General features: G+C 37.5%; 1 protein-coding gene across 1 annotated transcript in view; it reads right to left on the reverse strand.

The window, feature by feature from the left end:
* Positions 1–19674, reverse strand: part of LOC105480013 (G protein-coupled receptor 158) — a 443658-nt gene that overhangs the window by 137772 nt on the left and 286212 nt on the right. Inside the window, exon 5 of the mRNA XM_011738438.3 lies at positions 5451–5519. Within this exon, the coding sequence (XP_011736740.2) occupies positions 5451–5519 (69 nt within the window). The remainder of the gene's footprint in view (positions 1–5450; positions 5520–19674) is intronic.

Genomic DNA, 19674 nt, shown 5'->3' on the forward strand with positions numbered 1-19674 from the left:
TGCAGGTGCTAAATAAACATAAATAAGGGCCCTCATTCTCAGTCTTCCACAAAAAAAGCAGAGTCTTTGGAGGGTGCTTCAACGGGACAGTAGGCACTAGCTTGGGATACATTTCTAAGTTCACCTAAGTATAACTTATTCACTCATTCCATGCCTATTTACTGTGCTTCTACTACAGTGACAGGCACTGGCCTAATTGCTGCAGATGCAGTGCTGAGCAAGACAGAAACGTGCCCTACTCTCACAGAATTTAATATCTGTGCAAAAGAATGATATTATCAAATAATCAGACTTTTCAATGTGTAATTACAAACTGAAATAGGTGTTGTCAAAAAGAGCAGGATTCCATGAGAAGTTATTGCCAGGAATCTGACTCAGATTAGGGGTCAAGGAAAGCATTCCTGAAAAAGTGATACCTATGTACAAATCTAGAAGGTGATTATATGCTAATTAGCCTAAAGGACAGTAGGGTAGCAGTGAGGAAAAGAGGAAAATTCTTCAAAACCAAAAAACAGTAGGTGAAGAGGTCCTATGGCAAGAGGTATATTAGTTTCCTATAGCCACTATAACATAGTGTCATAAACTTAGTGGCTTTAAACAACATGGACTTAGTATTTAACGGTTCTGGATGTCCTATGCCCAAAATGAGTCTTAGGAACTAAAATCAAGGTGTTGGCAGAGCTGCCTTCCTTGTAGAGGGTCTAGGGAAGAACTTATTTACTTGCCTTTTCCAGTCTCTAGAGGCAGCCTGCATTCTTGGGCTTGCAACCTCCCTCATCTATCTTCAAAGTTCGCAATGCCAGCCAATCTTTTTCACCATGTCATCTATTTGGTTCTCTCTCTTCTGCTTCTCTCTTTTCACTTACGATCCATGGTCACAACCAGACAATCCAGGATAAGTTCCCCATCTCAGTCTTTAACATAATCATATCAGTAAAGTCCATTTTTCCATGTAAGCTAACATATTCAAACAGGTTCCAGGGATTAGGATTGTGGACATTGTTGGAGACCATTATTATGTCTATCATGAAAGAGATCATGTTTTATTTGAGAACTGAAATAAGGTCAGGGTAGTTAGAGAGCAGAAAGTGAGAAGAAAGGTAATATAACATGAGGCTGGGGAGGTGGGTAAAAACCACAGTATACCTAACATGTCAAAAGAAGACATCAAAGAGGTGACAGACTGGATTTGACATTTTTAAATCCCTCTGGCTACTGGGTGGAAAATTGATTTTAAAATAGCAGAGGTTCAGAAAAAAAGATAATAGTAGCCACAGATATTCAGATAATTAAAGTTTCTCATCACGTTACTGAGGTCATTTCAGATATTTCATTATTTAATAGGTGATCTGACGACTTTGGTTAAATACCTGCCCCAGGGTTCTGTGGGAAAGATTAAATGTTAAGATGCATGACACACCCCATTTATACAAGAAGTGTACCAATAATAAACATTCGGTCTTTATACTGCTGCATTGCTTCTGTTACTAATTACTATGCATAACTCTATGCTAGAAAATTAGAAAACTTAATAGGGATGACTTTATGAAAAAATTAATACTGATTGTCTCAGTCTGTTTGTGCTGCTATAACAAAATACCTGAGACTGTGTAATTTATAAAGAATAGAAACTTATTTCTCACAGTGTTGGAGGCTGAAAAATGCAAGATCAAAGTGTCAGCATCTGGTTTCTGGTGAGAGCCTTCTTGCTGTGTGGAAGGAAGAAGAACAAAAAGGGCCAAACTCCCTCCACCAAGCCCTTTTACATGTAAGGGCATTAACCCATTCATGAGGGCTCTAAATACCTCCCAAAATACCCCACTTCCCAACACCATTGCATTGGAGATTAAATTTCTAACACATAAATTTTGGAGGACACAGTCAGATCATAGCACTGATTATATGTAAATATATCTCCATTTTAAGAATAAATAGAAAAATTTATTCGAGACCAGAATAAAAAACACTCAATCTAAACATTGAGTGCAGGAAAAGGATTAGAAAATGTTATAGAGGGGGCAGTGTCCAAATTACATTAAGCCTTAGAGGTCACAGGAAGGATTTTGGCTTTTACTCTAAGTAAAATGGGGAATCCTTGGGGAGTTTTGAGAACAGGAGTGACATGGTCAGTCTAATTTTCATGTTAAAACTGGCTGACATTTTGAAAATAGATAAGATTCTAGGGGCCAGCACGGAAGAAGAGAGGCTAGTAAGAGCACATGGTGACAATCCAGAAGGGGTGGATCACAGTTTAGACCAGGTGGTAACCGTGAATGTGGGAGGGGCTCATTAGATTCTTGCTGCATCTTTTTTGTGTTTTGTTTTGTTTTGTTTTTGTTTTTGTTTTTGAGATAGAGTCTCACTCTGTCGCCCAGGCTGGAATGCAGTGGTGCCATCTCAGCTCACTACAACCTCCGCCTCCCAGGTTCATGCCATTCTCCTGCCTCAGCCACCCAAGTAGCTGGGACTATAGGCGCCCGCCAATGCGCCTGGCTAGTTTTTTGTATTTTTAGTAGAGATGGAGTTTCACCATGTTAGCCAGGATGGTCTCAATCTCCTGACCTTGTGATCCACCCACCTCGGCCTCCCAAAGTGCTGGAATTACAGGCGTGAGCCACTGCACCTGGTCGATTCTTGCTGTATCTTTAAAGGTTTTCTAATGTGAGAGAAAGAGTGGTATCAATAATGACTCCTAGGCTTTTGGCCTGAGTAACTAGAAGGATACAGCTGCCATCAGTGGACACTGGAAGGCTGAATCTGAGGGAGAGATCAGTGCTTCAGTAGAGAACATGATAGGGAATTCTGTTGGATGTGCAAATGGAGTGGTTGCCTAAGCAGCTGAATATGAGCTGGGAGCTCAGGAGAAAGGTTTGGGCTGGAGATATAAATTCGGCAGTCTTTGGCATATAAATAGTACTTCAACTTTGCGGCTAGATGAGATCACCAAGTGAGAATGTACATTAAGAAAAGCTACAAGAACTCAGTCCTGAGGCATTCAAGTATGAAGAAGTGGGAGTTAAGATGAAGAATCAACAAAGCAGGCTGAGATGGAGCAGGGAGTGAGGTAAGACAAAAACCAAAAAGAATCTAGTGTCCCGGCAGTCCTACCTTTCCTTCTCTTACACCTACTCACCTTTCAGGTCTCTGCCAAGGGATATTTTATTCCCTAAACTTGATTAGATATCTCTCCTAAGTGCCTCCACAGCATCCTGTCTTTACTGCTTTCTTAGTGTTTGTCACATTGTATTACCATTGTTTGCATTAACTCAACTCTTCCTCTACACTGTAAGCTTCTTGAAAGGAGAAATCAAGTTGTCTTGCTCATAGAGTATTCCCAGAAATTAGCATAGTGCTTGGCACACAATCACCACTGAACATAAGTTGGCTGAGTTGAATTTGTCAAGTCAGTACTTATCTTCTGGTTTCAGACATGTTACTGGTACACTAGAGTCCACTATGATTATCTAAGCCACTAGCACCATACATACATTTATTTCATCATGCTTATTTTACTATGTAACAATTTCAATTTTTCTGACATTAATTGGTATGTCTCATGATTCTGATTCAGGTAGAAGGGAAGGAAGAAGGAAAGCAATACTTATTTGTACATATTACGCATACATACCAATACAACTGTATACATATGCATACATTTGCCTTTCATATGTAGTCACATTTAAGCATTTAACCTTCCTCACAAATTTGCAAAGAAAAGTATAATTAGCTCAATTTTATAAGAGAAAAAAAACAGGGTTTAGGAATGTTAAGTAACTTGTCTAAGGTCACTCAACTGGTAAAAACTGGGATTTAAATATCTGTAAAGCACTTGCATTAGAGTAGGCAGATAGCCAGACATGAGCAGGAGCGGGGAGCCCCTGAAAAAGGGAAGTCCAAAAAATTTCACACCCCAGAGGTTGCATGCTAGATATGAGCAGAGAGAGGGGAAATACCTGTGTAGAAAGGAATGCCCCCAAACACCCCTTAAGATGCCCAATGATCACTCATTCTGTAGTTAACCTGTCAGAATGTAGCTAGCTACATGCTGAGAAGAGGGAAAGAGGGCAAAGGAGAAATTCCTAAGAGATACGCAGGTTCAATAAGTACAGATTTAGCCACGACATGACCTTCCTGGGATGGTGGTAAGGAGCAATGCTGCCATTAGGTAGAATTCGTATCTAATGCTAGGCCGCACATGAACATCAACAGACAGCAAGGGAGAATCCTACAAACCCGGGGTGGCAACTGGGTGGGGAATCGAGGCAGAAGTGGGAAACTAATCAGAGACAAAGGCAGAGACTTGAGACACAGACAGGAACTTAAAGGGTCTGACATAATAAAAAGAGCAATGTAGAACTCTTGGAGCTGCTGGCTCATCCTCTTTCAAGGAGCCCACTTTGCCCCATCTTTCCGAATGTACTGTTCTCTGCTACTACTTTCCACCCAGATCAACCCACTCTTCTCTTGATGTGTACGTTGAAGACCAAGCTCTGATTTTTTTTTTTTTTATCTTGCGCAAATTCCTATCTAAGGAGTCTTGGGAGTCATGCCCTACAAACCATAAATTCTTATCAGCTTTTATTTAACCCTATATCTCATGTCTTACTTTCCAATCTGACTCTGGCGTAACATTACGTGACAAAGAAGAAAATCAAAATACTTTTACCCCAAAACATGTTTCTGTGCCATATTTTCAAAGGGCCCTGCAAAACTCTCCATTGTGAGGGAAAATCTGCATCTGTAAAGAATCTCTATTAACATAGCTAGATGTTTTTCTTCCTGACCCTCCCAATCCTGAAGATATCAACTGAGTGTCTAGCACCTTTTAAGGGTCTGAATAGGAGACATTTGTCATCTATCGTCTCTAAGGGCAGCCACTATGAGACTTCAAAAGAACCTTGGTCTCCACAGTCTTTTATCTTAACCTGAACTTTTCCTTTCTATTGATCCCAGGTCTTTAGACAAATTCAATCAATTGTCAACCAGAAAGTGTTTTAATTTACCTATAGTCTGGAAGTCCCCCAAACTTCAAATTGTCCTGCCTTTCTGGACCAAACCAACATATTTCTCAAATGAATCTGATTGAAGTCTCATGCCTCCCTAAAATGTATAAAACCAAGCTGCACCCCAACCACCTTGAGTACGTGCTCTCAGAACCTCCCTAGGGCTGTATCAGGGGCCGTGGTCTCTCATATTTGGCTCAGATTAAATCTCTTCAAATATTTTAGAGTTTGACTCTTTTCATCAACAACTTCCTTCAATAAACATTTGCTTACTTTACTAATTGTCTTTTGGCCAAATTCTTTCTCTCAAGTAAGACAAGAGCCAGGAACTCCTGCACTTCCTGGTAACACCAGGGTGTGTTTGCATGTGTGTGCGTGCAAACAGTAGTTTTACAGTATGCAACATAACATAAATGTCTACTTTAAAAACATAATTATGTTACTTACTGGAAAGTATAGAAGCAGAGACCCAAAAAGGATCGTTTCCAACAGGATAAGGCCCGATGCCCGGATGCTCTGTAAAACAAAATAATAACGTTATTACTAACTTACATTTCTAAGCCTGGAGAATTATGCTATTGTGAAAATGCCACAAGACAGTAGGACAGCATTCTTTGGGGGAAATTAAATAAATAAGTGAAAAATGGTTAGTATTCAGGTGGGTATAAAACAAACATGCAAAAAGACTGATTATAAAGGTGATGATAGGCTTAATAATATCACCAGTGGCTTCATGAGGTTTTGTTCTCTAAAATTTGAATCATTAAACAGTCTGAGCAGCTAAGAACACTACTCTGAAGATACTTTTGAGCCGAGAAGTCTTCTGCCGATTGAAGGTCTTTTCTCCATCAAAGGGTTCGTGGTCTCACAGGCTTCAGGGAATGAAGCCGTGGACCAACCACAGAGGCGAGTGTTACAGCTCGATTAGAGAAAGGGGCAGACCCAAAGAGTGTGCAGCGGCAAGATTTATTAATGCAAAAGTGAAAGTAAAGCTTCCACACGGTGAAAGGGGTCCCGGAAAGATTGCCGTTTCCGGCTTGGATGTCTTATGCTTATATCCCCTTATGACCCCTCCCCTTTTCCTTTTTCTGTCCTATAGAATTAGCTTATTTTCTATCCGCTTGTGGGTTGGCGGGCCTGATTGGTTAAAAACATCGCTGTGGCTAGAGCTTAAACTCGCCTTTGATTGGTTGAGGTTTCAATTCCTTAGCTTGCAGCTATGACTCAATTTGGCTTGGGGGAAAGTTCCCTTAGGGAAGTCCCTATTGACCCAGGAAGTCCAGCCAACTTAGCCGTTAGTCCCTCACTTTCAATCCAAGAAATTTACAAATGAGATCTTGCCTGCATTTTTAAAATATGAGCCACCAGTGCATACTGAATGCTATCCCTAAACTATTTCACAAATACCTGTGGGATAGTGTTGGTGGATTTAAAAAAAGCACATGCACAAGGTCTTGAAGTCTTCATATCTCCCCCCATGCTAAAATATAACCCCTAAAACTCACAAACAGCTTCGCTATGTGAACAATATAAATCACATTAAATAACAGGGGTATCTCACCTTGTGAACATGCATACATGTTATTCTTTACTCAAAATTCAAAAGAATTAGTTGATTTGATTTTCAAATAAATTTCTGAATAGTTTGCTAAGCATGAATATATCTAATAACCTTAAGATATTTTGCTAGACTTAAAAATAGCATTATCTTCTCAAAGCAAAATTCTTAGAATTGAGGCAAGAAATGAAAGACCAGAAAAATCAATCTTATTTTCTACAATAAATGTTGCTTTCATGAATTCAAGCATCAATATACAGCAAGTATATTAATTAATACTACAAACACAAAAGTAGGTCATTTTAGACAAGCTGTGTTTTCAATAAGTATAATACAAAATGTATACAGAAATTACACGTGGTGTAAATATCTTAACAGGAAATAATTTGCAGTAGTAATAACTAATTTTGTAACAATAAAAAAATTCTGAAAGGCCAAACCACAGTAGTGCATTATATAAAAGAACTGTCAGACAACTGGATACCCAGAGAGAAAAAATTCTAATTGCCCTTCCAAAAATCCCTGTGGGGCATTGTTAAATATATAGTTACTACTTTGTGTAACCCCTCAAAAAAACTCAGCACTTGCATTAATTTAAGAATTTGGGAATAGAGAAACAAGTTTAGTCAGTGAACAGCCTTGATTATTTGAGTGGCTTCTTGCTATTGGTCATTATGTTAGATAGCAGGTGCTTTTGGTGAAAAGAAAATTTCTATCAACAAGCATTTAAATGGGTTTTGGCTGGCAGAATTCCCAAAGTGGCAAGGTACATTTGCATAGTATGCCTAGTTATGAAGCTTATTTTTTAAACTTTCCCAAAAAAGACACAAAAAATGAAAATCCAAAATATTATACATGACTGTCTGTAAAATAATTTGTACACTATTGGTTGAGTGAATAAGAGGACATGAAAAGCTGCTGCAAGGTACAGTGAAGCAGACAGACTTTGGAGTTAACTCCCTCTCAGTTTGAATGATGAAATAACCACTTTGCGTTAGGCAACCTTGAACTTCAATGGTCTCACCCATAAGATGGGTGTTTTAATCTTTACCTTATGAAATCTGACAGATTTATTAAATATGAAGCATGCAAAATGGCTGGCATTGTACCTGGTACTTAATAAGTAGGTACGTATTCTTCAAGGTAGAGAACAGCAACAGGATGATGACTTTGAAAACTAGAAGGAATATATCGCTGACAGTCAAATTTTGTTTAATGCTTGTTATCCAAAATGACCCAAACAGAGATGAATGCCTCGAGCAGGGGACCAACAGTTCCTTCCCAGGGCTGTGATCATGCTATGGTTTGATGGCCTCTTCCATCCTGCAATATCTCTTGAGATTTTAGGTCCAGTAGGCTTGGTAGCAGTGTCACAACCATCACTGCCACATAACAGCAGCAGGAGTACATGCTTTTATATTTTCTCAGAGCAAATAATCTGTCTCCTTTTCATTTGTAATTGTTGAACAGTCTTCTTAAGAGTTCACTGCCTTGCTCCTGGCTAAGCAGAGGAGCCCATAATTTCAGTTTACAAATTGGAACTCTGACAGGTGGTTCCATAATAAAATGTAAGTCCTGTTACAAATGTGCACGTTTTTTCTTTCAAATATTATTTGGAAGAGCTGGCTTTGTGGCCTCGCAGAATGAGCAGGAACCCAATGGGTGAGATTTTAAGACAGAGAAGAGACCCATGCTCCCAAAAATATTTCCTCCACTGTCTTATTGGTACTAGAAAATCTTTTAACTGGCACAGAGCCTTTTATTTTATGCTTGGTACCAAGGATTAATATACAATTTTGTAAGTAATACATTGACAAGTTCAAAGCAAAATATAGGAATCTTGTTTAGAGTCTCACTGGTAGGGTGAGGAAGGACAGAAAAGACATTAAGTGTGTATGGGGGGTGGCGGAGGTTGAAAACTGAAGATGGATGAGAGAGATAATGAGCAAAATAACAGAGACCAAGAAAAAAAGTCATCTCCTTCACAGTTATTACTGAGATAGAAATAGTGATGTGAAACTATAAGCAGAGTTGTTAACTGGGAAACTTAAAAAAATCTTAATTGAAAGATGATCAGTAATAAGCAGTATGACACTATTTCTACAAAACACATACACAAAAAACAACACTATACATTTCTCTATCCAGGCATACCTCATCTATATATCTGTCTGTCCATCCATCCATCCATCCATCCAGGCAAACCTCAGAAATATTTTGAGTTTGGTTTCAGACCACAGCAATAAATCAAGTACCAAAATAAAGTGAATCACACAAATTTTGTGGTTTTCCAGTGCATATAAGTTACATTTACACTATAGTGTCTTCTATTAAGTATGCAATGGCGTTATGTCTAAAAAATAATGTACTTGCCTTAAGGAAAAAATACTTTATGGCTGAAAAATACTAATAATCATCTGAGGCTTCATCAAGTTCTAATCTCTTTTGCTGGGGGAGGGTCTTGCCTCCATGTTGATGGCTGCTGACTGATAAGGTTGGTGGCTACTGGAAGCTTTGGATGGTTGTGGCAATTTCTTAAAATAGGAAAACAATGAAGTTTGCTGTACCAGTTGGCTCTTCCTTTCATGAGATTTCTTTGTGGCATGTGATGCTGTTTGATAGCATGTTACCTACAGAGGAAGTTCTTTCAAAATTGGAGTCAATCCTCTTAACTATAATAATGCAATATTCTAAATCCTTTGTTGTCATTTCAACAATGTCCATAGCATCTTCACCAGGAGTGGATTACATCTGAAAAAACTACTTGTTTGCTCATCCATGAGAAGCAACTCCTCATTCATTAAATTCTATCATGAGATTTACGGTAACTCAGACACATGTTCAGGCTTCACTGCTAATTCTAATTCTTTTGCTATTTTCACCATATCTGCAGTTAGTTCCTTCACTGAAGTCTTGAATGCCTCAAAGTCATCCATGAGGGTTAGAACCAACGTTTTCCAAACTCTTGTTAATGTTGATATTTTGATCTCCTTCCATGAATCATAAATGTTCTCAATGGCATCTAGAATAGTGAATCCTTTCCAGAAGTTTTCAGTTTACTTTGCCCAGATCTGTCAGATGAATCACTATGGCAACGATTGCCTTACAAAATGTGTTTCTTAAATAAGAAGATGTGAAAGTCTAACTCCTTAATCCTTGGGCAGTAGAATGAATGCTGTGTTAGTGGGCATGAAAACAACGTTAATCTCCTTGCATATCTCCATCAGAGCTCTTGGGTGACTATGTGCATTGTCAATGAGCAGTAATGTTTTGAAAGGAATCTTTTTCTGAGCAGTAAGTCTCATCAGTGGGCTTAAAATATCCAGTAAATCATGCTATAAATAGATATGCTATCACATCCAAGCTTTGTTGTTACATTTTTACAGCACAGGCAGAGTTGCTTTAGCATAATTCTTAAGGCCCCTAGGACCTTCAGAATGGTCAATGAGCATTGGCTTTAACTTAAAAGTCACTAGTTGCATTTGCCCCTAACATAAGGGTCAATCTTTCATTTGAAGTTTTGAAGCCAGGCATTGACTTCTCCTCTCTAGCTATGAAAGTCCTAGATGGCATCTTCTTCCACTAGAGGGCAATTTCATCGACACTGAATATCTGTTGTTTCTTGTAGCTACCTTCATCGATGATCTTAGCTAGATCTTCTTGATGACCTGCTGCAGCTTCTCCATCAGCACTTGCTGCTTCACTTTACACTTTTATGTTATGGAGATGGCTGCTTTCCTTGTACCTCATGAACCAACCTCTGCTAGCTTCTAACTTTTCTTCTGTAGTTTCCTCAACTGTGTCAGCCTTCACAGAATTGAAGAGAGTTAGGCCCTTGCTTTGGATTAGGTTTTGGCTTAAGGCAGCATTGTGACTGGTTCAATCTTCTATCTAGAGTACTCAAACTTTCTCCATATCAGCAATAAGGCTGTTTTGCTTTCTCATCATACATGCGTTCACTGGAGTAGCATTTTTAATTCCCATCAATAATTTTTCCATTGCATTTACAAATTGGTTATTGAATGCAAGCCAGCCTCCACTATGTCTTTCTTACTAAGCTCAATCACTTCTAGCTTTTGATTTAAAGTGAGTGATATGTGACTCTTCCTTTCACTTGAACACTAAAGGCCATTGTAGGATTATTAATTGACCTAATTTCAACATTGTTATGTCTCAGGGAATAAAGAGGGCTGAGGAGAGGGAGGAAGATGGAGGAATTGCTAATTGTGGAACAGTCAGAACACATTCAACACTGATCACTTAAGTTCACCGTCTTACGTGGGTGCAGTTCATGGCATTTCAAAACAATTACAATAGTAACATCGAAGATCAGTAATCACAGATTACCACAACAGATATAATACTAAAAGCATTTGTTGAAATATTGCAAGAATTACCAAAATGTGACACAGAGATACAAAGTGAGCACATGTTGTTGGAAAAATGGGTATGGTAGATTTTCTCAGTGTACAGTTGCCACAAACCTTTAATTTGTAAGACACGGTATCTGTCAAGCACAATAAAGCAAAGTGCAATAAAATAAGATATGTCTGTATACATATACACACCAAACAGATGTCTGGAGGATACATACTAAGTTGATAACAATGTTTGTTTGTTTATTTTTTCCGGACAAAAGGGTAGATTTGGGGATAGATCAACTTACCTGGAAATATGTTAATATCTTTGAAGGAGAGGTAGTCATTTATTGCTATGTAATATACTTTAATACATAAATTTTTAAAAACCTTTGTGTCAACCCAACTATTTGAAAATCTATGATTTTAGGCGGGGCATGGTGGCTCAAGCCTGTAATCCCAGCATTTTGGGAGGTCGAGGTGGACGGATCAGTTGAGGACAGGAGTTTAGGACCAGCCTGGCCAATATGGCGAAACCCCGTCTCTACTAAAAATACAAAAATTTGCTGGGCGTGGTGGCAGGTGCCTGTAGTCCCAGCTACTCGGGAGGCTGAGGCAGGAGAATCACTTAAACTTGGGAGGCAGAGGTTGCAGTGAGCCCAGATCGAGCCACTATACTCTAGCCTTGGCAACAGAGGAAGACACCATCTCAAAAGAGGAGGAAAAAAAACAAAAAAAGAGAAAATCTCTGATTTGGTATTGTAATATGCAAAATATTACGCAATAAGTCTAAACAAAGCCCTTCCTTTAATATTCTTTATGAATTTTTATTTGGCACCAGCTGATTCATATAATCATCAAAGACTGTATCTTATAATTTTTGCAGGTGAATATAAAGCTGGAGGTATTATCATTGAGCCTAACTCTCTGGTTTGGAACCCATAAACCCTAATAAATATACCTCCCAAGTTTACAATAGAGGTGAGTATATTCTACCTTACTCCATTTCCATCCCAACTTCCCTACTTTGTAAACTTTCAGAACTGACTTATGGAGGTTTATAACAGCCAGATATCAAACCCATAGACAAAAAAAAAAAAAAAAAAATGTCAAATTATACCAATTTCTATCAAATTATATCAAAGTCAATTTCTGAATTCCATGTTTGGATGCCAAGTATAGAAGCATAAGATGAAGCACAGTTGTAACTACCATAAAAGATTTGCCTGGGATATAAGCACCCAGAAGCAGCTTAGTCATTGGATATAACAAGAGAAGAATGCTCAAGGCTGCATTTTTAGAAGTAATTAAAATGGTTTATTATTATTTTCCTGATTTTATGGGGACTAACTACTTCATTTATATTTTTAAAACATTTTTAACCTCTGGGGAAATTAATGTATATCTTGCTAAAACAGGGCAGCTATTTTTTGGTCACTGCTGATTTCTTCAGCCTTACAACATTTAGAGTTTCTATTACAAAAGAAACCTCTGAACATGAATATATTTTTATATAGTTGGACCCAGCATCTATGAGGAAAATATAAGAGAACAACAGAATTATATTTTGAAAGAGATGAACTAGCATAAGTTTGAAAGACAAACCAAGACTATATAAATCTATATCCTTTTAAAAAAGATATACCAATGCAAGCAGGATGAAAAACTTATGATCTGTACTTTTTCTTTTAAAATTATGCTCTTTCAAGGAGAAATTCATGGACAGAGGGACTTCATATGAAACCTGACAAACACCCGATAAAATAATTACACAATATGGATTGGAAAAAAAAATGTAAAATGTGATCCTAAAGAGAATCTTAACATTGAGAGGTATGAGGACACTATCTTTCAATAATTTTATTAACAATTACATAAATGGAAAAGAATGGACTACATCCAGTTTGAAAGACTGCATGTAGTTAGCTTTTGTTAAGATCTATGATAAAATATTTAAAAACCAATCAAATTTAGAAAAATTTGTCAAGGCACAATTGTATAAAATGTGGTCAGTTAAAATCAATTTTAGGTTTTTAGGAGAATTCTCAGCAATAAAAAAGCTATTTTTATAAAAATGAAGAGATAGGGTCATGGCAGAGACTCCCAAAGTAAAATGTATGTAATTCAGAGAATTACAAATTGATGGATTAAACCACACAGATTTGATCACTAGATGGTCTGGAACTTTGGTATTAACCATTAATTAGCTATGAGATCTTGGGTAAGTTGTTTAACCTTTGAGCTTCAGTTTCTTCATTTATAAGATGGGTGTAATAATGCCCAGGTGTATATTGTTGCAAAGATTGGCAATAATGCTGCCTGGCACAGAGCAGGGGCTCAGTCAACGGTAGTTCTTCATGAATCTGTCAAGTACAGACAGAGGAAATGAAGTCAGCAGAGAAGCAAAGCTCACTCAGCTATTCAGTGCCAGACCAGTCCTGTCTTCCACAGCTGCTGGTTCCCAATTCAGTGAGATTTCCTCAGTGATTTTCTCACCCAAACTAACAACAATAAAACATGTAATAATATAATAACAAAAACATGTAACACTACCAAACTACTTAAAAATAAATTACAAGTAAGGGTTTGGTTCAGGTGTTATAAAAAGTTTACGGCCGGGAGTGGTGGTTCACGCCTGTAATCCCAGCACTTTGGGAGGTCGAGGTGGGCAAATCACAAGGTCAGGGGATCGAGACCATCCTGGCTAACATGGTGAAATCCCGTCCCTACTAAAAATACAAAAAAGTTAGCCGGGCCTGGTGGCGGGCGCCTGTAGTCCCAGCTACTCAGGAGGCTGAGGCAGGAGAATGGTGTGAACCCGGGAGGCGGAGCTTGCAGTGAGCAGAGATCAGGCCACTGCACTCCAGCCTGGGCGACAGAGCGAGGCTCAGTTTCAAAAAAAAAAAAAAAAAAAAAATTCCTAGTCAATTTTAAATTCCTCACAGTCTTAACTAAAACACTAAAAGAAATTGTCATATGGCCTTAAGTAGGTATTCTTTCTAACTTGTAAGACTTCATAAGAAAGCGCATTTTTCCATACAGTGTAATTTATACATGAACAGTTTAATACGACCTTTTTGAAGAGTAAATTTATCAAAAAATAAACTTCACATTGATTTATACATAGTTTTCTGTTCTTTACAACGGTATGGCACGCTACATAAAAAAATTAATGATGTTATATACATGTGAAATTAGAAATAACAAGTCATTAATTATTATGATTTACCATCTATTGCTGGGCAGAAACTTCCCATGGTTATGGTGATTTGTTGTTGTTGTTGTTTTGTTTTCAAAATTTACATGAGGTGCTTGTCAATTCGTTTTGCTTTGTTTCAAATAATGTGCACACTTAAATGTATTCCCCTCCAGTTTCATCTGATTTTATGTCTCAAAATTGCTGACTCACTGCAGTTGCAGAGAGGCAGAATAGCTTAGATGCAGGAGAGGGAATGTTTTGATACCCTTAACTTAGCTTATCCCTCATATACATGACCAAAAGCAATTTAGCACCCAAACACTTGTTATCAGCCTTCTCCCTATCTTTCGGACCCCTTTTCTGGCTAAGAAGCCTTTAAAATACATTCCTAAGATACGGATGATTATGCCCTTACTTGGCCTCATTTTTCCGATGGCTTCATTGTAAAAATATGCAAAATTAGCTGTTACTTCTCTGTAATCTATTTGTGACCTTCAAATTCCTTTTTCTTCCAATAGTACTACAGAGCATAACTCATATTTCACTTAAATAAATAATCTAAATGAAATTAAATCATACAGAAGTCATACAGTCAAAAATACCACATAAAGAGATCTTGCCTTGATGGGTTACCATTCTTAAATACAGTGGTATAAAATTACGGAAGCACACAATGTCATTTTCTTAGACTTCTACTGTTCATTAAAAGCTATTAACAGGCCAGGCGCAGTGGCTCACACTTGTAATCCCAGCACTTTGGAAGGCCAAGGCCGGTGGATCACCTGAGGTCAGGAGTTCAAGACCAGCCTGGCCAACATGGTGAAACTTCCGTCTCTACTAAAAATACAACAACAACAACAAAAATCGCCAGGCATGGTGGTGGGCACCTGTAATCCCAGCTACATGGGAGGTTGAGGCAGGAGAATTGCTTGAACCTGGGAGGCGGAGGTTGCAGTGAGCTGAGATCGTGCCACTGCACTCCAGCCTAGGTGATGGGGCGAGACTCCATCACACACACACACACACACACACACACACACACACACACAAATCTATTAACATTGTTTGTCAAACAAAAATTAGACTATTAAAAGAACAAATACCCCCCATGAAAAATCCTAACAGAATAAAAATTAAACTCTAAAATTTTATTAGATATTTAAAAATGTGACACTATTGACAGAAAACACTTGATTACCCTTTCAAAACATCACTCTTTCTTACACTCAGATAAACTCACATATTAGTGAGTTTGACATCAGTAATTTTTTAAAACATAAAATGTACTTTATATTTAGAGAAATCCAACAGACTTCACAAGTCATTCCTCAGTTTCACCCGACTGCTAAGTAAAACACCAAAAGCAATGGCAACAAAAGCCAAAATTGACAAATGGGATCTCATTAAACTAAAGAGCTTCTGCACAGCAAAAGAAACTACCATCAGAGTGAACAGGCAACCTACAGAATGGGAGAAAATTTTTGCAATCTACTCACCTGACATAGGGCTAATATCCAGAACCTATAAAGAACTCAATCAAATTTACAAGAAAAAAACAAACAATGCCATCAAAAGGTGGGCAAAGGATATGAACAGACATTTCTCAAAAGAAGACATTCATACAGCCAACAGACACATGAAAAAATGCTCATCGTCACTCGCCATCAGAGAAATGCAAATCAAAACTACAATGAGATACCATCTCACACCAGTTAGAATGGCAATCATTAAAATATCAGGAAACAGCAGGTGCTGGAGAGGATGTGGAGAAATAGGAACACTTTTACACTATTGGTGGGACTATAACCTAGTTCAGCTATTGTGGAAAACAGTGTGGCGATTCCTCAAGGATCTAGAACTAGAAATACCATTTGACCCAGCCATCCCATTACTGGGGATATACCCAAAGGATTATAAGTCATGCTGCTATAAAGACACATGCACATGTATGTTTATTGTGGCACTATTCACAATAGCAAAGACTTGGAATCAACCCAAATGTCCATCATTGACAGACTGGATTAAGAAAATGTGGCACATATACACCATGGAATACTATGCAGTCATAAAAAAGGATGAGTTTGTGTCCTTTGTAGGGACATGGATGCAGCTGGAAACCATCATTCTCAGCATTCTCACAAGAACAGAAAACCAAATTCTGCATGTTCTCACTCATAGGTGGTAATTGAACAATGAGATCACTTGGACACAGGAAGGGGATCATCACACCCTGGGTCCTATTGTTGTGGGGGGGAGGGATAGCATTAGGAGATATACCTAATGTAAATGACAAGTTAATAGGTGCAGCACACCAACATGGCACATGTATACATATGTAACAAACCTGCATGTTTTGCACATGTATCCTAGAACTTAAAGTATAATAATAATAATAATAAAAAGATGTAAATAATTTTTCTTTAACATTTGAACCTTTTTAATCTCAGAAGTTTCTGGTTTTTTAAAAATTTGAAATGTCAAGAACCGCGTTCTGCAAGGCAAGTACTTTAAAATTCTGCTGCTCACACCTAGGCAAAAGAGCCCATCAACTGGTTGCTAGAACTCATCAGTAATGCTTCAGTCTTCTAAAAAAGGGGAAAAAATGTCATAATAGGAAGAGAATTTCTCAGAAGTGTTAAGTTTATCTTTAACACACTGTCTATCCTCTATAGTACGTTTGGAAGTGTATGAAATGCCCAGAAAAAGTGTAAAACAAAGAAACATTTCCTGTTTTGTTTGACATTTGGAGATAGCCTAAACATTCCAGGGCTTGTTATGTTCCTTATGCTATACTCTAAATGTAACACAACAATTTATGATTCTGACAAGACATTTAGAAGGATACAAAAAAGTGTGATAAGCATTTCAGCAAGAAAACAAACAAAAACTGATTTAATAAGGTGTAACAGATGCCCCCTATTTGCAAGAAGAGAAAGCAGTTCAGAAATTAGCAGTATTGTATTTTGACAGGCAAGCAACAAAGGTAGACTATAAAGGGTTTTGGGGTAGCGATTCTTATTTAGATGCGTGATGAAGACAGGAATTCAAAACTCAATCTCTAAAATGGTATGAACATTTATATATCAAGTTGGATTCTGATTTGCCTCCAAGTTGGGAGCATTAAGAACTGCCCAATGGGTATTATAAAATTTAGTCCACATTGAGTGTATCATTCTTCAAGTTGTCTACCAAAGGACAAAGTGAGAAAAAAAAAGCGGGGAAAGTATTAATTAGCTAACATCCTGTTACACTTTTATTGTCAGTTTTAGGCATTTGCTTCACCAAATTCTGCGGTTTCATTGGTCTTTATGCTTATCAGTGAATTATTAACATGTTGCAATTACATATCTTGATATTTTAGAGTCTCATATATTCTATCATGAACATGAGTAATGATTTTCAAATAATGAATTCACAAGCCTTAACTAGATAATGAATGCTAACTTGTACAGCATTCGTAAAGGTCACATTAACTGATGGATGTTTTAATTAGTTTTGTTTCTTATCTGTGATGAATCCTTTGCTCTAACATAGATTATTTTACACATTAGGATCAACTATCTACTCAGAAAGACACAAAAGACAGAAGAGAAATAAATACATACAGAAATCTGACAGTAGAGAATTACTGAAAAATTAAGGCAATATTATAAAACCAAACATTAGAAAAAGTTTTATAATGTAACAGATTTTTTTTTAAAAGCAATTCTGTTTAACCTTATCAAAAGCTGAACTATTACTAAATCAGTTTCCTGGAAGTAATAAGCTTTTTGAAACTTTCTAAACTAATAACTCCAAACAGATATTTTCAGCCCAAACCTCTTTCTAACCTTTAGACTCATATTTCATTTGCTTATGAGACATTTCCACCTGAATGACCTATGCAGAGGCACCTCAAACTCAAGATGTCAAAAACTAAATTTTCCCAACCTGCTTTTCTGTTGAAATTTCCCATCGTGGTGAAATATAATAAATAATTTACCTATGTTATAGTCAAACTATATCTGAAAAATACATATACAGGCTAGAAATAAAGAAGTGGGTTTTATGAAATATTCATGTTCAACTTTCGGTCTTTTTCAGAACTCCCAAAATTTTGTTGACCAACTGCCTTACTAAATAAATGAATGAGTGACTGCCTAAATCAATGATTAAATGGCAAAATCCAATACTGTTGATGCATATTCAAGGGGAGAGGAAATTCTTCATTTTTAATACATGGTCTCTATGATTTAGAGAATAAGTCAAACAGTCCAAATCTTATGAAGAGAAGGAGGAGGATAAAAAAGAAAGAGGAGGAAAATGGGGGAGGTAGAAAAAACTGTTTATATTTGGTTTAACATACTACTAATCTTGGTTTCACAGGGATAAAAATGGGCAAGCCAGACAGGGTGCGTGGAGGCAGAATAGGACCCAGGCGTAAATGAAATCACTGTCCTTTTACCTCTCTCACCTTCATCTGTGTTTACTGTTACTCTCCTGCCCTCAGCCCTCCCACCTCAGACAACTAATAGCTTCGTGTCACCTTTTCTGTCATCTCATCCAGGCTTGCCCTCTTCAAGTAAGGCACACATTTCAAAGTAATTCCCTTATCCCTCCTAATTCATAACTTTCAATTTCTTCCATGTCTTAATCTTACTTATCTGTTATAAAGAAAAAGCATAAATACATTTCAATTAGGCTATTCATAATTGAGAGTAATTTAATCATTTTTCCTCCAGGTAGGACTTGGAAGACAAAATAGCCAAATAGCCAACATGTAAAATCTAAAGGCAAAGATCTTTACCTCTGAAAGTTAGAGAATGAGATGTTGGCACAGTGAGCCTTCTCGTTTCCTCAAATATCACTGTCTGTCACTGAGACTCTTCCCATATAAAACTAACCAAAGTATCAACATTCAATCAGAAACTGAGATATAGAATTTCCTTTTAGCAGTGGCTCATGCCTGTAATCCCAGCACTTTGGGAGGCTGAGGCAGGCGGATCATGAGGTCAGGAGATCGAGACCATCCTGGCTAACATGGTGAAAACCCGTCTCTACTAAAAATACAAAAAATTAGCCGGGCATAGTGGCAGGTGCTTGTAGTCTCAGCTACTCGGGAGGCTGAGGCGGGAGAATGGCATGAACCCAGGAGGCAGAGCTTGCAGTGAGCTGAGATGGCGCCACTGCACTCCAGCCTAGGCGACAGAGCAAGACTCTGTCTCAAAAAAAAAAAAAAAAAAAAAGAATTTCCTTTTAGTAATAAAAGGAACCTCAGCTTGCCAATCTTGTGTTGAAGATAATTTTTTAAAGAAGGAACTCACATTTCAAAAAGGTTTTATTTCCAGTTATACATTTACATTTTATCACGAATAAATGAATGAATTCGGTAAAGTTGTAGGATACAAAATCAACACACAAAAATCAGTTGTGCCTCTATACATCAACAACAAACTATCTAAAAAAGAAATTAATAAAACAATCTCATTTTCAATAGCCTACAAAGCAAATATGGAAATAAATTTAACCAAGGAGGTGAAAGAGCTGTACATTAAAAACTATAAGATATTGACGAAA

Source organism: Macaca nemestrina, chromosome 9 (genome assembly GCF_043159975.1).
Source record: "Macaca nemestrina isolate mMacNem1 chromosome 9, mMacNem.hap1, whole genome shotgun sequence".
NCBI classification, from domain to species: domain Eukaryota; kingdom Metazoa; phylum Chordata; class Mammalia; order Primates; family Cercopithecidae; genus Macaca; species Macaca nemestrina.